Genomic DNA, 15410 nt, shown 5'->3' with positions numbered 1-15410 from the left:
TTGTTTGTTTCTTTTTATTCTTTTTTCTCTAAACTTCTCTTCATGCTTCATTTCATTCATTTCGTCTTCCATCTCTGATACCCTTTCTTCCAGTTGATCACATCAGTTACTGAAGCTCATGCATTCGTCACGTAGTTCTCGTGCCATGGTTTTCAGCTCCGTTGGGTCCTTTAAGGACTTCTCTGCATTGGTTATTCTAGTTATCCATGCGTCTAATTTTTTTTCAAAGTTTTTAACTTCTTTTCCATTGGTTTGAACTTCCTCCTTTAGCTCGGACTAGTTTGATCTTCTGAAGCCTTCCTCTCTCAATTCGTCAAAGTCATTCTCCATCCAGCTTTGTTCCATTGCTGGTGAGGAGGTGCGTTCCTTTGGAGGAGGAGAGGCGCTCTGCTTTTTAGAGTTTCTGGTTTTTCTGCTCTGTTTTTTCCCCATCTTTGTGGTTTTATCTACCTTTGGTCTTTGATGATGGTGATGTACAGATGGGGTTTTGGTGTGGATGTCCTTTCTGTTTGTTAGTTTTCCTTCTAACAGTCAGGACCCTCAGCTGCAGGTCTGTTGGAGTTTACTGGAGGTCCACTCCAGATCCTGTTTGCCTGGGTATCAGCAGCGGTGGCTGCAGAACAGTGGATATTGGTGAACCGCAAATGTTGCTGCGTCATCGTTCCTCTGAAAGTTTTGTCTCAGAGGAGTACCCGGCTGTGTGAGGTGTCAGTCTGCCCCTACTGGGGGATGCCTCCCAGTTAGGCTACTCGGGGGTCACAGACCCACTTGAGGAGGCAGTCTGCCTGTTCTCAGATCTCAAGCTGCGTGCTGGGAGAACTACTACTCTCTTCAAAGCTGTCAGACAGGGGCATTTAAGTCTTCAGAGGTTATTGCTATCTTTTGTTTGTCTGTGCCCTGCCCCCAAAGGTGGAGCCTACAGAGGCAGGCAGGCCTCCTTGAGCTGTGGTGGGCCCCACCCAGTTTGAGCTTCCTTGCTGCTTTGCTTACCTACTCAAGCCTGATCAATGGTGGGCGCCCCTCCCCCAGCCTCGATGCCACCTTGCAGTTTAATCTCAGACTGCCGTGCTAGCAGTGAGTGAAGCTCCATGGGTGTAGTACCCTCCGAGCCAGGTGCAGGATATAATTTCCTGGTGTGCCGTTTGTTAAGCCTGTTGGAAGAACGCAGTAATAGGGTGGGAGTGACCCGATTTTCCAGGTGCCATCTGTCACCCCTTTCTTTGACTAGGAAAGGGAATTCCCTGACCCCTTGTACTTCTTGGGTGAGGCGATGCCTTGCCCTGCTTCGGCTCACACATGGTGCGCTGCACCCACTGTCCTGCACCCACTGTCCGGCATTCCCCAGTGAGATGAACCTGGTGCCTCAGTTGGAAATGCAGAAATCACCCGTCTTCTGCGTTGCTCACGCTGGGAGCTGTCACTGGAGCTTTTCCTATTTGGCCATCTTGGCTCCATCCCCTGCTAAATGAAGATTTCCAAGTTCTTTGTGCCAGACTGCATATTTCTTCTTCAGTGTTTTACAGTCCCTATTTTCTTTTAGGTAAAATGATGGAATTAGATGAGATAGTCTCTAAAGTTCTTTCCTACTCTAATATTTTGTGATTACATCTCTTGTGTAAACTTTTTCTATAGAGGAAGAAGGTGTCTTCTGGAAGTGAGAGAAACAAATAGTGAAATTGAAATCATACAATTGGTATTCTACTATGCTTCAGTCATGTTGCATGGAATGTCCCAGATATATGTGGAAAACTAACGTTAATAGTGCTGTTTGTATTGGCACATATATTCTTAGTTCAGTGAATTTATAAATAGTTGTCTTGTCCTAAAAGTTTAATTCTGAGTTGAGAATTACCTTTTGAATTGAGAAGATATTATAATTCAGTATTTTAACAATAACTTTTCCTCAGCTTCTTCTCTTACCAGTACTTCTTAACTTCCTTTTAGCCTTTTCATTCTCTTCTCAAACTTTATATATTAAAGAAGTTTCTTCTCGTTCTGTATACACTCTTCCAATGCAATATTATTTATTTACCAGGCATCAGTCATACAATCATACTCTTCTGTGCTGAAGAACCCCACTTAGGCCTTTGGACCCAAATATGACTTGCCTCCTAGACATCTTCTTTTGGATGACCTCTAGGCACCATAAACCCAAGAGATGGTTAAAATTGAATTTCAGCGATATGTTTGCCAAAATGGCATACATTGTAAGTAGTGAAGTCAGGATGTGAACTTGGAAGTCAGATTCTAGAGCCTTTATTATTTTTTCCCTCAGTGGAAAAAAAAATTTTAAGAATTTGTTTTCGTTGCGAAATAATCTCAGTCTTCGCCAAAAGTTGGAAGTATGTTATGAAGAAGAATATTTTTCCTTGGATTATTTGAGAGGAATTTACTACCTATTGCACCTGAATATTTGGAGTATTTATTAGAGCATTCTCCTTCATAACCATGGTATATCCATCAGAACTGAGAAATTTACATCAATATATTAACACATGTAACCTTATTACATTAATGAAACATTGATACATTACTACCACCTAATTTCATTTGAGTTTTGTTTTACCAATTGTCTTTTCCCAATAGTTTCCTTTATAGGAAAAGGATTTAGTTTAGAATTAGATGTTACATTGAATTGTTATATCTGTGTATTCTGAAATAGTTCCTTGATCTTTCCATGATCTTGAAATTTTGAAGATTGCAGGCCAGTTAATTTGTAGATTGTTTCATGACTTGAGTTTGTCTGATTTTAGATTTAGCTTATGCATCTTTGGCAGGAATGTCATCGAAGAGATGCCACGTTCTTCCCATTGCATCTTACCAGGTGGTGCACAATTTTGATTTGTCCTATTTCTAATGCTAACTTTGATTACTTGATTAAAGTGTTGTGTGTGAGTGTTCTTAACTGTAAACTTGCTCTTTTTTCCTTTGTAACTAATAACTCTTGTGGGGCAGAATTGTGAAATTATGAATATATTCAATTTCTCATTAGACCTTCAATTCGTTTATTTATATCAGTCTGAATTTACAGTTTTCTCTTTTTATTTAGTGTTTTACAATATTTAACTACCCTTAATTATTTGTCCCAGATTTGGGCAGCCCTTTTAAGTTGCTTTTGTTTCCTTTTGAATGTCTCCATGATTCTTTGAACTTATCAACAAATATTTTCAGACACAACAAGATGTTCCAAGCGTATCCTGTGCTTACCCTGTCTCAGCTCTGGATTCAGCCATTTCTCTAAGGAGCCCTGCTTCCTTTTAGTAAAGAATGATTTTTAGAAGCCAAGATCTAGGTGCTAGGTAGGTTAGCTGATAATGAGGTGTCACTGCTCCCAGGCCCTTTCAGTAGACAAAGTGAGGGAATTTGTGCATATCTGTGTACACACACCTATAAATACATACACACATTTGTATATATACATATGGTCTTACCTGTTTTGTGCTGCTATGATAGAATACTACAGACTGGGTAATTTATAAAGAACAAATTTATTTCTCGCAGTGCTGGAGGCTGGGAAGTTCAAGATCCAGGCACTGGCATCTGGTGAGGGACTTTGTCCTACATCCTCACATATTAGAAGGCTGAAGAGCAAGAGAGGAACTCTGTCCACCAAGTCCTTTTATAAGGGCACCTGATCTCATTCATTAGGGTGGAGCTCTCATGACCTAATCACCTGTTTAAGACCATATCTCCTAATACCATCACACTGGCCATTAAGTTTCAACACCTGAGTTTTGGATGGGACACATTGAAACCAAAGCACATACACACCATTTTGCTTGTATTTATCAATATACATTGACCAGGGCCAGGCATGGTGGCTCACGCCTGTTCCAGCACTTTGGGAGGCTGAGGCAGGTGGATCACTTGAGGCCAGGAGTTTGAGACTGGCCTGGCCAACATGGTGAAACCCCTTCTCTACTAAAAATACAAAAAATTAGCCTGGCTTGGTGGCACAAGCCTGTAATCCCAGCTACTCAGGAGACTGAGGCAGCAGAATTGCTTGAATCCGGGGGAGGGAGGTTGCAGTGAGCCAAGATCCGCTGCAGCCTGGGTGACAGAGCGAGACTCTGTCTCAATAAAAAACAAAAAACAGACCAAGAAGCAGCTTCTCCGCCCTTTCTAGGATCTCTGCCTGGTTTGGCCCACCTGCCTCCACTTCTGCCTCCACCATGTCCATCAGGGTGACCCAGAAGTCATACAAGGTGTCCACCTCTGGCCCCCAGGCCTTCAGCAGCCGCTCCTACACAAGTGGGCCCAGTACCCGCATCAGCTCCTCGAGCTTCTCCCGAGTGGGCAGCAGCAGCTTTCAGGGTGTCCTGGGCGGTGGCTATGGTGGGGCCAGCAGCATGGGAGGCATCACCGCAGTCACGGTCAACCAGAGCCTGCTGAGTCCCCTTGTCCTGGAGGTGGACCCCAACATCCAGGCTGTGCGCGCCCCAGAGAAGGAGCAGATCAAGACCCTCAACAGCAAGTTTGCCTCCTTCATAGACAAGGTACGGTTCCTAGAGCAGCAGAACAAGGTGCTGGAGACCAAGTGGAGCCTCCTGCAGCAGCGGAAGACGGCCAGGAGCAACATGGACAACATGTTCGAGAGCTGCATCAACAACCTCAGGCGGCAGCTGCGGGAGTACTAGGAGCTGATGAACGTCAAGCTGGCCCTGGACATCGAGATCGCCACCTACAGGAAGCTGCTGGAGGGCGAGGAGAGCCGGCTGGAGTCTGGGATGCAGAACATGAGTATTCATACGAAGACCACCAGCGGCTATGCAGGTGGTCTGAGCTCGGCCTATGGGGGCCTCACAAGCCCCGGTCTCAGCTACGGCCTGGGCTCCAGCTTTGGCTCTGGCGCGAGCTCCAGCTCCTTCAGCCGCACCAGCTCCTGCAGGGTCGTGGTTGTGACGAAGATGGAGACACGTGATGGGAAGCTGGTGTCCGAGTCGTCTGACGTCCTGTCCAAGTGAACAGCTGCGGCAGCCCCTCCCAGCCTACCCCTCCTGTGCTGCCCCAGAGCCTGGAAGGGAGGCGCTATGCAGGGTAGCACTGGGAACAGGAGGCCCACCTGAGGCTCAGCCCTAGCCCTCAGTCCACTCACGGTGGAGTTTGCTACCTGGGGACCCCCGCTTGCCCATGCCTCCAGCTACAAAACAATTCAATTGCTTTTTTTTTTTGGTCCAAAATAAAACCTCACCTAGCTCTGCAAAAAACAAAAAACCATATGTATGTGTGTATATATATGTATGTATATATGTGTATATATATATGTGTGTATATATAATATCTGAATTGATGCTGTTCTATATATATGTATATAGACGCTTCAGTATATATATTATCAATTCAGATTGACACCTTCAATTCCATTCCAACACCGCAAGTTTTATTCTAGTTTTCACCTTCACCCTATTTGTAACTCCCCTGTCAGTGAGAACATTTCATAGTTATTTTAATTTCTAAGCTCTATTGGCCTTATTATACAATGGCTACCTTTATTAAAGTGCTTAATGGGTCAGAGGCTGTGCTAAATGCTTTGCTTTCATTATTTGATCTTTCAACAACTCTATAAAAGCTTTTTAGAAAAAAAAAATGGAGACTGAAAGAGATGGATATGGGTTCCCTGTGCAACAAGTGAAGGACAGAACTGGGATTGGAACCTTGGTCTATGTGACTTAGATATCTGTGCTCTTAATTATTATACTGTTTTCAGCTAGTGCTACTGTAAGCACAACTCTTTAGGATTAACTCCTAGAAGAAGGATTGCTTGTTTATAGGGTATGCACATGTAAAATTTTGATAGGCCCTGATACATCACCCTCTAATAGGTTATTCTATTTTATAACTGCCAACATTAACAGCACTCACTTTCCTGTATTCTCCTCAACATTGGATATTGTCACTTATTTTAGTTGTGTATGTTTTTTGTTTTTTAAATCAATTCAAAAACCCTGTCCCTCTTCAGTCTCCTCATACTAAAGCCTATCTGTCAGTTTTCTTCTCAAAACTAGTTTCATGATTTTCTCTTATTCTTAGAAAACTATCCAAAAATGTTTCTGGGTAGCATACAGAAAGACTGTATGATATGGCCTCTGCTTATCTAGTCCCACCTCCCTCTGTATGTCGGTTCTCACTCTGTGATCTGGCACCCTATGCCTGTGTCAGTTTTCTCACACATGCTTTCTCTTGCTTCTGTGTTTTTGTACATACTGTCCCGTCTGTCTAGAACACTCTTTTTTACTCCCCCATTCCCTGTTCAGCTACCCTTTTCTTCTTAGCCATATCTAGCTTATTCACTTTCCACTGTAGATTCACTGTAAAACCTCTGTTAGATGCCTTTTCTATGTGGTTTATTACCTTAAGGTTTTAAAGATGTTACTTCAGAATTTTACTTTTATATACAGAAAGAAAATGCTGGTTAAGTAAGGTTTCTTTGGTGAGTATGTAAGAGAGTAAAGGAAACCTTATTAGCTATTAACTGTATTCATGAAAATTACCAAGCAAATTATGATCAGTTTTAAAAATCTTATAATGGTTTATGACAGACTACAATGTAATTTAATCGTGCTTTTCTCTGTAAAGTACCTGCCATCCTGGCTGGACTTGACCCCAGGGACATTGTGGCTGTGCTGAATGAAGAGGGAGGCTACCATCAGATTGGACCAGCAGAATATTGTACTGACTCCTTTATTATGTCAGTGACCATAGCATTTGCCACCCAGTTGGAACAGGTGAGACTTTCCATGAGATTGGTGACTTATGAATAATTTGAAAACATTATGTAAAACATTTTACCTTTCAGGTATTAAAAAGACTTGCAAGTAGACTTTTTTTTTTAACTTTTGAAAAATTAGTTCAAAACATGTTTTCTTTCATACTAGAAAGAAAACTTTTTCATTTAGAAAAAATAGGTTTTGATGATCTTGATTGTAAGAGAATAAATCTCTCAGGATTTAGGAGAATGGCCATCAGTTAACATTGTTTTCCATTGTACTGTGTGGCATTGTAAGGACTGACATGAAAGGATTTTTAAATTTGTGAACAATTTACTTTTTGAAGAAACTTACAATGTCAGGAATACTTTCTGCCACTAATATTTAATGCCTACTATTTTATCTTGTTTATAAACTAATAAATTAAGCTATTACTATCATGGATGCTAGCAGAGACACAGGTTCTTGGATCAGAAACAAAGGAATTTATTACGCTTAGCAGAGCAAGAACATGAATATTGGTATATTTCCTTCAGTTGCCCTTACCCCAAGTCCCATAGGGACTACACAGAGGGGCCCAGGTGGTTGCTCTGCACATAGTGGGTTTTATCACAGCTGAGGAAACTGAATTTGGGGAACCTGCCACTTTTATTGCAAGCAGTAAGCAGGCCTAGTCTTTGTCCAAGAAGACACATTACCTTATCTCTCAAGCTGCTTAAACAACCCTGGGAAATGGGCTGAGTAAAAGAGTGGTCTGGGCCTTGCAGTCTTGCCATACTCTGCAAGAATGTGCAGGGATGCTCAGGGCTCATGGTAGATTGCCTTCTTCCCAACAGCGGCCCAACACAAAACTAGCTGTTATTCCACTGTCCTTCTCAACTCCACTTCCCTTTTTTTTTTCCCTCCTCTGCCATCAACTTGGTCTAGTTTTCTTGACATTATGTTGTTCTATAGTAGCTGAAATGAATTAATACTTATAAAAATAGATAAGATGGTTTATAACTGTACAATTTTTATCAGAGTATTCCGCTCCCCCCTTTTTCCCCTAAGAGACAGGTCTTTCTTTGTTGCCCAGCCTGGAGTGCCTTGGCATGATCATACCTCACTGTAGCCTCAAGCTCCGAGAGTCAGTTGATCCTTCTGCCTCAGCCTCCCGAGTAGCTGAGATTACACGCATGTGCCACCACACCCAGCTAATTTTTAAATTTTTTGTAGAGACAGGGTTTCACTATGCTGCTCAGGCTGGTCTCGAACTCCTGGCCTCAAATGATCCTCCCACCTCAGCCTTGCAAGGTGCTGGGATTCCAGGTGTGAACCACCATGCCCGGCCTTATTTACTTTCTTAGAGGAACAAAATGTCCATGTAATCCACATTCACAAATGAAATATGCAATTAGTGGCCACATTTTTATTTGACTTGCAAATACATGCAAATTTGACTTGCAAGGTACATCAGGTAAAGATTTTTCTCAGGAAATGTGTTTACTTTGTCACACTGAATTCATCCCCACTATGTAAAGAACTTGGTGTTCTTTGAGCATTTACTCTCTCTCTCCTAATTTGATACTGTAAATTTCTTCATTGATACATACGTACTTTTGCCTTTATATCAGTTTCCATATTTTTCTTCTCAAAGCTCTGCTTGTGGATTGTTATAATTTAATATGCCACTCTAGTTGCAGGGAAAGCCAGATATCTATTGTCTTTTTATTTATTAACCACATCAGAACACTCTTGTCCATATGTCAGATAATTAGGAATGTACTGTATTTTTACTGCATTGTTACCATATTTGCAAAGCATTTTATTTTTTTATTTTTATTTTTTTGAGATGGAGCCTCGCTCTTGTCACCCAGGCTGAAGTGCAGTGGTGCAGTCTCAGCTCACTACAGCCTCTGCCTTCCCGGTAGAAGCAATTCTCCTGCCTCACTCTCCTGAGTAGCTGGGATTACAGGCACCTGCCATCACTCCTGGTCAGTTTTTATATTTTTAGTAGAGATGGGGTTTCACCATATTCGCCAGGTTGGTCTCAAACTCTTGACCTCAGGTGATCCTCCTGCCTTGGCCTCCTAAAGTGCTGGGATTACAGTCGTGAGCCACCATGCCCAGCTGAATTTTAAATCAGTCTTTTAACACTTTTATCCTCCTTAGGAAGGCATAATTGTTCATATTTATTGATTACTTACGGTGTAATGCTTTTTATAATGGACATTGTGCCACCCACTCTGAATATTTTGCGTTTAATCCTACCACAGTCTTAGAGTTGATCATTTTCATTTTAGAGATAAGGAAACCAAGTCTTAGGAAGATCTTACAGCTAGTTAATGGCCCAAGTATTTCTGACCATGTGGTCATTTTTAATATTCTCTTGTTCCCATATAATGCTCTCTTGCCTCTTAATGAGTTTGGAATAAGATAGATTTGAGTTGGAATCTCATTCTATTTTCTAGCTCCTTCAACTTAGGCAAGTTACTTAGCCTTTTTGAGGCTTGATTTTATATAGTCGTGATATTTACCATCTTTTCAGTTTTGCATGAGGAATGAGGTAATGTTAGTAAGGTGCCTACTTAATGTTAGTAAGGTGCCTACCGTGTTGTTTGTGAGAAGCTACATTTGTATGGTAAAGTTTCCTGTGGGTAATTGACCTATTGAGTCCATAACTTTTAAAAACCAATATAATACAGTTCTTGGTGATACAGGTGAATTACTGGGACAAATTACTATTTCATTTTAGTTTTTAAAAAAACAACACAGGTTAATGTCTGGCAAACTGTTTACTATCTCTATAAAAAATTAAGCCTGATAGATTCCTCAGAATGTTAAACAGAATTACCACATGATCAGCAATACTACTCCTAGATATATACCCAAAACTATTGGAAACAGGTGTTCAAATAAAAATTTGTATGTGAGTGTTTATAGCAATACTATCCATGATAGCCAAAAGGTGAAAACTACCCAGATGCCCTCAATAGATGAATGGATAAACAAACTTTGGCATATCTATACAATTAAATTAAATACAATTTAGCTATCAAAGTACTCCCTGTGGGTGGTATGGCACACACCTGTAATCTTAGCTACTTGGAAGTCTGAGGCAAGAGGATCCCTTGAGTCTCAGCAGTTCAAGACTGGCCGGGGCAACATAGCGAGACCTCCATCTTTATAGTAAAAAGGAATGAAGGCCGGGCACAGTGGCTCACGCCTGTAATCCCAGCACTTTGGGAGGCCGAGGAGGGCAGATCACGAGGTCAGGTGATCGAGACCATCCTGGCTAACATGGTGAAACCCTGTCTCTACTAAAATTGCAAAAAAATTAGTCGGGTGTGGTGGCGGGTGCCTGTAGTCCCAGCTACTCAGGAGGCTGAGGCAGGAGAATGGCATGAACCTGGGAAGTGGAGCTTGCAGTGAGCCGAGATCACACCACTGCACTCAAGCCTGGGTGATAGTGCGAGACTCTGTCTCAAAAAAAAAAAAAAAAAAAAAAAAGGAATGAAGTACTGATACATGCCACAACATAAAGGAATGTTGGAAACATGCTAAGTGAAAGAATCCAGACACAAAAGTCCGCATATTGTGTGGTTCCATTTATAATGAATCATCCATAATAGGCAAAAATTCCTACAAGCAGATTTGTGATTTCCAGGGACTGGGGGCAGGAGAGTATGTGTGGTGGGTGTTGCTGCTTAATGATTGTATTGTTTATGTTTGGGATGAAATCAGCTGTTTAGTTTTTTCCTCTCAACTTAATCAAGAAAGCATCAAGCAATAAACAAATTTACAAACCTTTTCAGATGCAAATCAGTGACTTAGCACATGTTACTAAAAAGTTTTAGTAGAATGGAGGATTGAGTTTGGAGCAGGAAGACCGGCTAGTGACAATCTTGCTTCCTTCTTTTCTTAAATATTGAAAGTTGAGGGTAGGAGAAAAATAGTCTCTAAATATCAGGATAATAAAGAATTTTTAAAGAATTTCTCCCCATAATGGGAATAATTTAGAATTAAATGTACTGTGAAATATATAAGGATCTTTATTAATGTTTTTATTGCTTTATGATTATGAAAGAAAGTAAAAAAATGAAAATCTTCTCTAAACCCCTCCAGAGTAATCACTGTAATGGTTAGTGTGTTCTTCCCTAGGTATTTTCCATTTTCACATAACAACAGCTAACTGTGTGCTAGGCATTGTTGTAGCAGCGACTATGTATCTCTTTTAATCCTTCCAACAACCCTAAAACAAGTGCATACACATTAAATAATTTTTCTAAAATTTCACAGTGAGTTACTGATGGAACTAGAGTTAGGGTTTGGGATCTGACTCCAGAATTTGTGATCGTAACAATTATAAGTGCATAGGTGCTCCTCGCAATGTGTGTGTAAGTCCACATGATTAAAATCTCCTCACTTAAACATGAATACATTTTAAAGGGCAGGATTAAAATAACTTACATTTATTATGTGTCTGGTACTGTGCTATTGTAATCTAAGTGGTTAGTACTTTTATTTTCACAAACTATACAAACTATCCTGCAATTTTTTTAAACCAACAGTATATCTTAGAGAGGGATCCTCAACCCTCAGGCTGCGGACTGGTACAGGTTTGTGGCCTGTTAGTAACCGGGCTACACAGCAGGAGGTGAGCAGCAGCAGCGGCTAGTGAGCATTACGGCCTGAGCTCTCCCTCCTGTCAGATCAGTGATGGCATTAGATTTTCATAGGAGCACGAACCTTATTGTGAACTACACATGCAAGGGATCTAGGTTGCATGGTCCTTATGAGAATCTAATGCCTAATGATCTGAGGTAGAACAGTTTCCTCTTGTAACTATTCCCCCTATACCCTCCTGTTTGTGGAAAAATTATCTTCCATGAAACCAGTCCCTGGTGCCAAAATGGTTAGGGACTGCTGTCTTAGATAACTTTTATGTTAATGTCTTATTATTTAGCAGCCATGGTGTATGATAATTATATGTAAGCCATCTCCTATTGATGAACACATTAAATGCTTATAGCTTATTGTTTAACAGTATGCTAGTGAACATTAAAGGTCTGTTAGAAAATATTTTATATTTTGTAGGACAAGAATCTCATCTCTTAGTCATATGTGGCCATGAAACTAGCAACTCTGAAAAGTAACACTTATAGTACAAAAGGTATTTTTTTGGTGTTATTTTCATAGGCCTCTAAATTTTGACAGAATAGTTAAAAACTTTATCAGAGACCTCAACTAAGATGTTATATATTAAATAGCCTGGATTAAATTTCTTTAAAACCTTTTCTCATTCATAACATAGAGCCTCTGATGGCTGAGAAGTATGAGATGAAATAAAATATGTGAAAATAAGGAAAGCTCAGTTTGAAATATTTAATCTCTTTCTTCTAAGTAGAACTTTCACATATTCTTTCATGGACCAGTTGAATGCAATGAAAACTTTAAAACAACATAAATCTATAAAGTCTTTTAGAGTCTGCTTTTCTAAGACAACCCTTTTTTTAAAAAATTAGTAATTTGGTAGTAATTTGGCAGTAATTTGGCAGAAATTCAGAAATTTTATTTGAGGGTTTCAGACATCAAATAAAAAAATAAACATTTTAGCAAATATTTTTGGAATGCAGTAGATACACTAAGCATGTTTAGTAGTTTAGAAAGTAATACTGTTTTCCTTTTTCCTGAAATGTTTAGTTAATTCCATGTACCATGAAACTTCCGGAAAGACAGCCTGAGTTTTTCTTTTACTACTCTTTACTGGGAAATGATGTTACAAATGAACCCTTCAATGATTTAATCAACCCAAACTTTGAGCCAGAGAGAGCATCAGTTCGCATCCGTAGCAGTGTAGAAATTCTTCGTGTTTACCTGGCTCTTCAGTCTAAACTACAGGTGAGTATTGCAGCAAATCATTTTTAACTGGAGGTGGTCTTTTAAGTACCTAAACTTAATCCTATTTCAGTAGTAGAGGTTATCTTTCTGCCACATCTTCTAATTTTTTTTAGGTACTATCCTGAGTCATGAAGTTGTTGGCATTATAATTACTTCAGAATTTAATGAGATAACACCTCTTTTCCCAGGAATTGAGAAAAGAGGTATATCAGTTATCAGTCCTTTGCAATAAAAAAAATTATACCTGGAGCCTAGAGTAGCGGGCATGGGCAAGGTTTCATTATTGTTAGTGGAGATACTAGGTGTAGGCACACAGATCAGAGTCTCGATTTCAAAATATATATGCCTTACTGCTGTTAAAAGCAGTGAGGTAAGACAGCTTTCTAAAATCTGCCCTTGAGTTGAATATTTTTTATGAACTCTTTTTGAATTGGACTCCATTTAAAAGCAAACATTTGTGGAGCATGATAGCTCACACCTATAATTCCAGCACTTTGAGAGGCTAAGATGGGAGGATCACTTGAGTCCAGGAGTTCAAGAATAGCCTGGGCAACATAGCAAGACCCTGTTTCTACAAAAAATAAAAAATTACTTAGACACAGTGGTGTGTGCCTGTAATCTTAGCTACTCAGGAGGGTGAGGTGAAAGGATTGCTTGAGCCTAGGAGTTGGAAACTGTAGTCAGCTATGATCACACCACTGTACTCCAGCCTGGGCAGCAGAGCAAGACTCTGTCTCAGAAAAAAGTTAAGTTAACCTTACCTAGTAAACATTACTCTTCTGTCTTTTATGACACTTCCTTTTGATCAAACTGAAATAGGGTGGTGTTATATATGGTTAGATACTCATTCGTTTAAAATAAAGTAATGGACAGGAGGTGAGAAGCATTAGGAAATTTTAGTAGAACTAAATTTTAGAGATGGTTCTACTAAACCCAAGATATTTAGAAAACTGAAGACTATATAAAATGAAGACATGCAGGAAAAAGCAGTTTGAATTTTATTCTGTATCTAACATATCAGTCCTTACCAAAAGTACTGATTATTAGTTTCTAATGGAGGACATTTACATCATAAAAATACTTTTTTTTCCACCCCGTAAAAATGTTACACCTTAATATAGTAACTTTGAGACTAAGTTACAGGTCTCTCTTAACTCTTTCACTGATGATATTAGAGCTAAATATATTTTACAGCATGATTGCTTATTTATTATTCATTAAAATACTAAGCTTGCTAAGGCTTCAATATAGTAAGGGAAAACAAGTTATATAACATTTATCTGAAACAGTCTTTTTTTTTGTACTTGTCAAAGGTGGTAATACTGAACTTTTAATTAGCTATCAGTGATTAACAGTATATTCCACTCCAGAGATATTCTTTTATTTACTGTTAAGCACTCTTTTTAATATGAGGTTTGAAAAGCAAGAAAAGAGAAGTTCTCAAGATATCTTATGGATGAAAAAAACAAAACTATTTGAGGTTTTTAAATTCCAAATCAGGATTGATCCACTGACTTATTTTTTGAAACTGTGTTTAAATTAATGGTAAAATGGAAATAGAAAAATGTTGAGGTATTTCTTTGTTTTTTTGTTTAAATTCATGGATTAGTTATTTTGTTATACACTTTGCATAGCAAAATATTAAAGTAGCTCACCAAAGAGACAGAAAAAGAAGCAATAACATATGATTATGTAATACCGAAAGAAGAAACGAAAAAGGTAGTAGCTATTATTGAGTTTTTAGTAAACTTTGTGTTTTATCACCAGTTTTAACAGTTATGTGTGAGAATTCATTACTTAGTCACTTCAGGTCAATAAGGTATAACCTGCATTATATTTTCTTTCCGTGAATCATTTTACAACTTCTTACTAAGTTTATGATGTTTAGGAGAAAGGAGAAAGTATAAAGCCCTATTTTGTTTTTTCCCTTTCATATTAGATTCATCTCTGTTGTGGAGACCAGTCACTTGGAAGTACAGAAATACCTTTAACTGGATTACTTAAAAAGGGCAGTACAGAAATCAACCAGCACCCAGTCACAGTCGAAGGTGCTTTTACCCTTGACCCTCCAAACAGAGCCAAACAAAAGCTTGCACCTATTCCTGTGGAGCTAGCCCCAACTGTGGGAGTGTCTGTGGCTCTGCAGAGAGAAGGCATAGACTCCCAGGCAAGTAGTGGCCCTCCTTCATTCCCCTGGCTTCACTAGTCCCACTCATGATTACTTGCAAAAGTTGAATTTCAGAAGAGTTACCTTCATAAGGATATATTTATTAATCTTAATTTGTGACCTTTGTTATATGATACCCTTTCTGAAAAGGCCTTTCTGAAAAGTGCTGTGACTTCTGTTGTGGTTTATAAGTGATCCGACCCAGAGCCCTCTTAGCCTTTGAGACAGTCTTTTCGTGTAGTGGAAACCCACTTATGGCCTCCCCCACCCCCAACTCCAGAAAAGGAACTCCAGTGAAAGAGAACATTTTTAGACCTAGTTTCTGGGAATCTGCATTACTGGTATCTTTTTGGTTAACACAACCTGAGCCAAAATAAAATCCTTGGTTCCTTAGTGCTTTGTAGTCCTCATACTCTTTAGTCAGCTTTCATGACACAGATGATTATTTATTTGACTGTGTATTTTTTTTATTGTATCTATTCCCAGAATCAACTTTATCTTGTTCTTTCAAAAAGCTGATCTGTATGCAGGTTGTGAATTAAAGATAGAAGAACCGAAATGAGTGTTTAAAAGATGCATATACATATATTTTTAGTGGGGAGTGGAGTAAAGGAGAGAAAGAAAGTCATACTAGACATGTATTTTTTCTCTTTAGG

At 39.4% G+C, this 15410-nt stretch overlaps 1 protein-coding gene and 1 pseudogene across 1 annotated transcript in view; both read left to right on the top strand.

Annotated features, from left to right (window-relative positions):
- The window catches only part of CEP120 (centrosomal protein 120), an 84510-nt gene that overhangs the window by 25366 nt on the left and 43734 nt on the right, over positions 1-15410 (top strand). Inside the window, exons 5-7 of the mRNA XM_030818338.1 lie at positions 6577-6725; positions 12390-12587; positions 14527-14754. Coding sequence (XP_030674198.1) covers positions 6577-6725; positions 12390-12587; positions 14527-14754 — 575 coding nt within the window. The remainder of the gene's footprint in view (positions 1-6576; positions 6726-12389; positions 12588-14526; positions 14755-15410) is intronic.
- Positions 4173-4652, top strand: LOC115836406 (annotated as a pseudogene).

This window comes from Nomascus leucogenys, chromosome 2 (genome assembly GCF_006542625.1).
Source record: "Nomascus leucogenys isolate Asia chromosome 2, Asia_NLE_v1, whole genome shotgun sequence".
Lineage (NCBI taxonomy): Eukaryota > Metazoa > Chordata > Mammalia > Primates > Hylobatidae > Nomascus > Nomascus leucogenys.
The sequence above is the reverse complement of the archived record's forward strand: the minus strand, read 5'-3'. Positions and strand labels throughout refer to the sequence as shown.